At 34.4% G+C, this 7,727-nt stretch overlaps 1 protein-coding gene across 1 annotated transcript; it reads right to left on the reverse strand.

The window, feature by feature from the left end:
• Positions 1-1,397: 1,397 nt before the first annotated feature.
• Positions 1,398-5,363, reverse strand: LOC145012624 (putative protein phosphatase 2C 52). The gene is made up of 6 exons (XM_078971423.1): positions 5,111-5,363; positions 3,765-4,062; positions 3,128-3,463; positions 2,915-3,032; positions 2,605-2,828; positions 1,398-2,018 (listed from the first exon to the last, which is right to left on the reverse strand). Exons 2-6 carry the CDS (start codon positions 3,966-3,968, stop codon positions 1,557-1,559), a joined length of 1,344 nt encoding a protein of 447 aa, XP_078827549.1. The 5' UTR covers positions 3,969-4,062; positions 5,111-5,363; the 3' UTR covers positions 1,398-1,556.
• Positions 5,364-7,727: the final 2,364 nt, after the last annotated feature.

The raw sequence follows: 7,727 nt of genomic DNA on the forward strand, positions 1-7,727 counted from the left end.
TAAAAAAAAATCAGTGGCTTCCTCTTCATCAGACAAGTCTAGAATATCCGAAACCACCTCCCACTCTTCCAATATATCCGGATCCCAATTAGAAACTTCCCGAACTACCACATCATACTCAATACCTTAGGCAACCACTTTGACTGCCTCATGGATCGAAGTCGACTTAGAAGTCCTAATACACACCCTCTTGATTGCCAAAGGAGCATCCCCATCATCATCTAGAAAACATACATCACCCCCACATGCTAGCCACCTTAGAAACAACATCTTCATTTCGTGCACAACAAGGCAACCTAATCATCTCAATCCACACAACTCTTTCCTTAACAAAAAAACTCATTTACAACCGGCCTAAACAAAGAGAAATAGGCCTTAATAGCATTACATTTCTTGAACCTGGCGCAAACCTCTTCAGACAAAAAAGTCAAATATACCCAATCACTAGCAACATACTTGATTTTAAGATCATCAAAACCTTCTTCTTTCAATAACACAAACAAAATTTGAATCAACCTAATATCCCTGAGTTTCGCAAACACCGAAGCCTTTAAGGATAGATAATTGCATATCTCTTTCCCAGACAAAGTACAAACATTAGGTTTAGGCCCTTTCAGCCCATGCATGCCCTTAGCCCCCTTAACCACAGTCGCATAGGATCCGAGGCCCTGCTCATTAAGTTTCTACACCACCTGATCACCATGCACATGTGAATTAGACTACCCTTTACGATAAGATTCTCGCTGAAAACATGCTACTGAAGCAAACAAATGGTATGAACCCAACCAAATATCTCTAATCCAACTTTCCAACAATTACTCATCTAACACTTTAATGTAAAAAACAAAGGCAAAACGTTTACCTAATTTGGATAGCTTCTTTGCAATGTAAACATCAGCCAGAGTCCCCACATTCGCACATGCATCCCATAATTCCTTCACTCCGAAATCAACAGAAAAATTTGTCACATAAAACGGGGAAGAAACCTTTTCAATCAATTGCAGGAGACCGACTCACAGACCCATTCCCAACCATCAATGTCGCCAAAAATAATCACAAGAGAAAAAGACCCCGATGTTTGACCCTGCCAGAGAATAAAGAAGACGCCTGCAAGAAAGACCCGAAATTGTCGGACCTTTATAATAGGGATTAATGGCCCAAATAGACTATTTTGGACTTATACAAGAGTTAAACCATTTTGAAAAGCTTATTAGAAATCTAATGAAAGTATATTGTTATTAAAAGTAAAATTTTAAAATTCATTGCTATAAACGGAAAGAAAATGTAAATAGCTTGTTATAAATTTAAACTACAGTACTGATTTACCTTTATAGAAAATTTTGACATAATTTGTTATGATTTTTTAAAAATAATTAACTGTATTAAAACATGAGCAATTAGCAAAACCACGAATTTGAAAACTCTTTTATATGATAAAATAATCCACATCCCACGCAATGCCAACAACCCTAGCGAAAATATTATACATTTTCCAACTTCCCGAAAAACACAAAATCAAATGATAATAACTAACATTAAGAAAGAAATATTTTTTTTTAAGTCCTTGGTTGCTCTTCTGAAAATCTCGGAAGTTGAACAAGCGAGTTGACTCGCGTGACCCCTTCCAAACCCGACCAGTTCTGATCTTCAACCACACCCGTTTCATTTTCCCCATTCCCTTCCAAAACTACGTCGTTTTGGTCTTTTCTACTCTCTTCCGCTGATCTCACTGTGAAATTTCTTTGCAAAACGGGTTCAGGATTCTGACCATCGTCTGATTCACCAGCAATACTTTGGAGGGTAGCGGAAGAGAAACCGTGTTCTTCATTATCGGATTCTGAATCCATTTTTCCATCTAAGAACAAACATACAACCGCACAATCATCCATTTTGGATGTCGGGTATTTGGATTTCCATTCACGGGCAGCTGAGTCAACCAGCATCCGGGCAGCTGTTGACCGAGTTGGAGATGAGGATACGATTTCAATCACTTGTTCGTTGCTCAAAACATCCCAAATCTACAATACACGTAACGTCAGCAACATAGCACGAGTTCAATCATCAAAAGGGTAAAAAAAAACTTGTATTGCATTTTGACATGTATTGAATCAGACTCTGACTCATATCAATAGAATAAATATCACAATTTTTGTCCTACACAAAAAGGTGAAACAATGCGGAATAAAGACTCCATCTTGATAGCTTGTCTGTGTAAAAAGACGTGAATGCCCTCCGCATTCGCCTCATCGAAAATAGCCTTAGAAAGTCTGTCGAATCCATCCTGTATAACGTAACAAACGCAGCAAGGCTGCGTTTGTCACATCGTACAAGAATTACCTGACAAATTTTCTAGGGTTATTTTTAATGATGCGAATGAGAAGGGCATTGACGTCTTTTTACCCAGACAAGATATCAAGACCGGTCTTTGTCCCACATTGTTTCACCTTTTTGTGTGTAGGACAAAAAATGTGATATTTATTCTATTGACATGAGTCACAGTCCTAGTCTAATGCACGTCAAATGCAGTACAAGACAAAAGTTGTTTATGTTCAAGAGAAAAAAAAGGAAGCAATCAATTCGATTAAAAAAAAATGTTTTATGTACCCCATCGGAAGCAAGAACAATGAACTTATCACTTTCTGTAAGAATCCTATGAGAGACTTCAGGAATTGATATGACTCCATATTCCTTCAAACAAAAATCTCCAAAAGCTCGTGCCATTGCTAGCCCCGGTGCATCATCAAATGGTAACCAAACTCTCGGGACCTCCGGTTCATCTTGTAATGCAAAAACTCTCCCTTTACATTTTTTAATCCTTTCGGCCTCTCCTATAACATGAAAATCAAGTTAGTATAGTAAAAAAAAATTGACTAAATAAAGATTTAAAAAGATTTGTTTTGTTTTTTTGTCATACTTGGAAGATCGGGCTTTAGGTCAATGGTCAACTGAATTGCTACGAGTGAATTGTTGGTATCTTTAGATGCCATGATGGCACGTGAATCTCCAATGCTTCCCATAAAAAGATTCGATCCCTTAAATTCAAAATGTTCAAAAAACTCTATTAAGATCTATCCATTAAATAAATAAATAAATAAACATTAATTTTGTAGAAAAAAAAAAACGATACCTGTTTAACGATTGTCACAGCAGTGCTTCCACTACAAAAACAATCTAAATTGGGATGAGACTTTAACTCTTTATCCATTGCTTTATAAGATTTTAAAAAAGCTTCTCTCCATAATAACTCCGGTTTTTCCTCCTCACAATCATCCCCCTCTAATCCATGATTGTCCCCATTGCAACAAATAGAAGTAGTAGACCCTTTTTTCTTTGATTCATAAGAATCAAGAAATGAAAACAACTTTACGGGTAACGTATCACGAACTTTACGCGCAACAAGATGTCCGTGGGGCCCATGCCCATCAAATACCCCACAAAATGTCACATCCTCTGCCATAAAATCCTACAAAAAGATTCCAAACCATAAAATATAATCAACAAGCCTTACAGGGTTCGAGTCTCAGCAGCTATAAACACAGTTTGAGAGTTTCAATTCCAATATGGATTGAGCTATCTAACATATTACGTCAGTCATCTAGTGGGCCACAGTGTACCTTATTAATTGACATATTATGTCAGTTAGTCATCTAGTGGGCCACAGTGTACCTTATTGATTTATATCTAACATGATGTTTTTGGGATAGAGTGTGTCAGCTCAAGGGTTACTGGAAGAATAACAGAACAATCAAAAAAGATAAATTTACCTCCCACACGATCATTGCATCTTGGTTTATTCCCTTACGACCTTGTTGAGTAAAAATGCAAGAACTTCGGCTCTTCCCATTTGCAAAAATCCTATTGGGTACAGAAGAAGTGTGGTGAAAGGCACTCACATGATCGGAAAATGTTCTTCTTGTTCTCTTTTTTCCACCACTACCCCTACTACCCGTTGAGGCACAACACCCCATTTTCAATCTCTCAAAATCCAGTCAACAAAAGAAGGAAAATCTTGTTGTGAATTTAGATAAAGATTCGGAAAACTTGGTCAAAAGTCACAAACTTCTGAAAAGACAATCAAGAAAATGGTATCGGAATCAGTTTGAACCCCAAGTCAAAGATACAAATGACTACTTTATAACAAAATATACATATATATAATGAATAATTGCATGTGAACAAGATTTAGATAATGCATAGATCATGTGACGATTGAAAAGAATCTTATTATAATATAACAACTGGGAAATTTTTATGGGTATAAATGTTGTCATGTGAAGATGACAAGAAAAGCAAGGAAATAAAGGGAATATGATCAAGAATCATGGAAAATAGTCAATTGACCAACGCATAGGTAAGCAAAGTTGTATTCTTGGTATCTTATTTAATATAAAAAAGAAAAGAACAAAACTTATCCAATAACTGTGTTTAGTTCAAACATATTATGACAAGTGAAAGAATTACTATATAATAGTAATGCAAATAGAAAGAGATAACGAAAAACCAAGATTCTTTCTGTTGATTATAGCACATTTTATTTTTATATCCCCTCAAGAATAATCTTGAAAAAGCACAAATAAAAAAGGGTATCAGCAACAATGCTCAATTTTTTGGAGCCTAAAAGTTTCAATATGATATAAAATCCAAGAAGAATGCCAAAATTCAATCTTGTCACGTTTCTCCCCTCTTTAAAATGTATTTCCACCATACAAAATCAAGTTTTTTGAGTGCAACGCTTTAGGAAAAAAAATAAAGAGAGAATAAACTCAAACAATCGACAGATCTTTCCATTGAACATACAAAAGTTAGCACCAAATCGGGCATAAATTAAAGCATGAATCACTTCAAGTAAAAGAAGCTATCGACTTTCCCATTTCTGTACACCTTCTAACACACAGAAAGAAGCTCAAATTCAAATTTGATCGAAAACCCACTACAATTAAAGCGGAAATTAAGAAACCCAGGTCATATACACCGATTAAACTAAAGAAATTATACAAATTCAGCGAAATTAGAAGACGCTTTTCACAAAAAGGAAAAGGGGATTTCAAATCAACTTAAACTACGAAAAACAGGTAAGAAAAAAGATGAAATTTAGGGAGGAAAGAGGTACCTTTGTGAACGATTACGATCTGGGTGTTGAAAATTGAAGTAGAAGAGGGGAAAGCATTGCTGGTTGATGGACAGTTGCATTAATTGTAAAAGCGAGATGAGAGAGAGAGAGAGAGAGAGAGAGAGAGAGAGAGAGAGGCTAAGCTTTGTTTACAGTTGCTAAAGGCTATGGCGATGAATGGATGGATGGGATGGGATGGGATGGGATATAAATGTCAAGTCCAAGTCTACGTTTAAAGTTTAAAACCAGGCTCATGGTGTTTGATTTGCAGCGTGATTCTTGTTGATTTCGAGGCCACCATGTTCTTTATAATTGTTTAATGGAATGTTTTAAATTATGTTAATGATTTAGAGCATCTAACGATACAGGGGAGCTTTTTCAATATCTTTTATGAAAAAAAAAAATCATTCTTTATTTTATAACAAGAAAGTTGTTTCAAATAAGAAAATAATGATAATAATTATTTTTAATTTCTTTTTACTGTAAAATAGCCAAAAATAGAAAATAATCTAAATAGATTATTTCTGCAGATAACTATTTGCAAAAATGTGTGTTACTAAGATTGTTTTTAGCAAAGGGATGTAATTTTGCTCAGTTTGTTAGGAAATTTATATAGATTTTCCTAGTTTTGGTTTATGAAAATATAGTTTTTTCTTAATTTTAAACCTTTCGTATAAATTTCATTTGGGAATTATACTTTTTTTTTTTTTTTTTTATGGTGTTCTATGTAAAAAAGGTTGTCCATAATAGGGGTGAGCATTTGGACCGGTCCGAACCGAACCAGACCGGACCGGCTCTTGGACCGGACCGGTTATGGAGAATTTTGTGGACCATGGACCGGACCGGATGAGTCGTGTCTGTGTCCGTGTCCGGGTCCAGGTCCGGGTTTTCCGGTTTTTGGATCCGTTTTGACCGGTACAACTTTAATTGCTTAGAGTATAATAAGTAATCTACATTGATGTATAATATTATAACTTGCAAAATTAATATGTTTCCGTTTCACGCCTAACTAATTTACATTGATGTATAATATTATAACTTGCAATTTGCAAAAATTAATTTTCCAAATAAAAGCAACTAACATATAAATCAAGTTCACCAACAAAAGTTAAACAATTTTAAGACAAACATACAAAAGTATTACCGTAACAACAAAAATCATAGTTTAAACTTTAAAATCAATCAAACTAACAAATTTCATAAACCCATAATCTAATCTTCCATTGGCCTCTTTCCCATATCATTGTCATCCATATGTAACATATTTAAAGCTTGTACAATCTCTACATAAACACAAATGAAAATGTTGTTAGTATTTAATAAAAAGGAAAAATTGTATAAAAAAAGAATAAAGATTGTAATTTTTTTTACCCAAAGCTATATCATCATCGTTCAAGATGTCATCAACGTTGTCAACTATCGGATTTGTAAACATTATCACCCAATCTTGGGTACATAACAAAGCTTCAACTATCAATGTCAATAAACTAGTATGATACTCACTTACAACTCTACCACAAGTGCTAAACGCGGACTCGGAATTATAGTATAAAATAATACTAAAAAGCTGAAATATTTCAGCTTTGATAGCTCTACATTGAAGGATTGTAACTCAATGAATATAATACCAAAATAAACAAAATTATATTCTAAATTCATCTACAAATTGTAAACTAAATGTTGGAAAATCCGTAGGTCAATCCGACTTAAAACGAATGAGTTATGGGTGTTTAAAAAACGTCACAGATAATAAAATCTTGCTAAAAAACTGAATTTTTTCAACTTTGATAGCTCTACTTTGAAGGATTGTAACTCAGTGAATATAATACCAAAATAAACAAAATTATAGTCTAAACTCGTCTACAAACTGTAAACTAAATGTTGGAAAAAATCGGAGATCAATCCGACTTAAAACGAATGAGTTATGGGTGTTTAAAAGACGTCACAACTTACAAAATGTTGCTAAAAAGCTGAATTTTTTCAGCTTTGATAGCTCTACTTTGAAGGATTGTAATACGGTAAATATAATACCAAAATAAACAAAATTATAGTCTAAATTCATCTATAAACTGTAAACTAAATGTTGGAAAAAACCGCAGGTCAATCCGACTTAAAACGAATGAGTTATGTGTGTTTAAAAAACGTCACAAAAATCTTAATCATGTCCAACCGATTCTAAACCCGGTAAAAACCGGACCGAACCGGAAAAAAAACCGGACCGGACTGGCGAGAAATCTTAGAACCGGGAACCGGCCGGGGGTCCAAAAAAATGGTCCGGTCCGGTCCGGTCCACCGGTCCAAATGCTCACCCCTAGTCCATAATATCACACTCCAATCTTGGATGTCGGGAAAACATAATTTTTAGTTTCAAAGTACGAATAATGATTTAAAAGAGTAATATATTTTTTGATTTGTACACATTTGGTCACTGAGTTTTTTTCCGTCCACATTTGAGCATTCAACTTGTTTAACTATACACATTTAGTCTTTATGACTAGTTGGTTCAGGTAAGTTGGAAAAAATAACTTAATATGATAATATATTTTTTACTTTGTACACATTTAGTCCCCCATATATATATATATATATATATATATATATATATATATATATGTGT

This window comes from Lactuca saligna, chromosome 8 (genome assembly GCF_052625555.1).
Source record: "Lactuca saligna cultivar CGN05327 chromosome 8, ASM5262555v1, whole genome shotgun sequence".
NCBI lineage: Eukaryota > Viridiplantae > Streptophyta > Magnoliopsida > Asterales > Asteraceae > Lactuca > Lactuca saligna.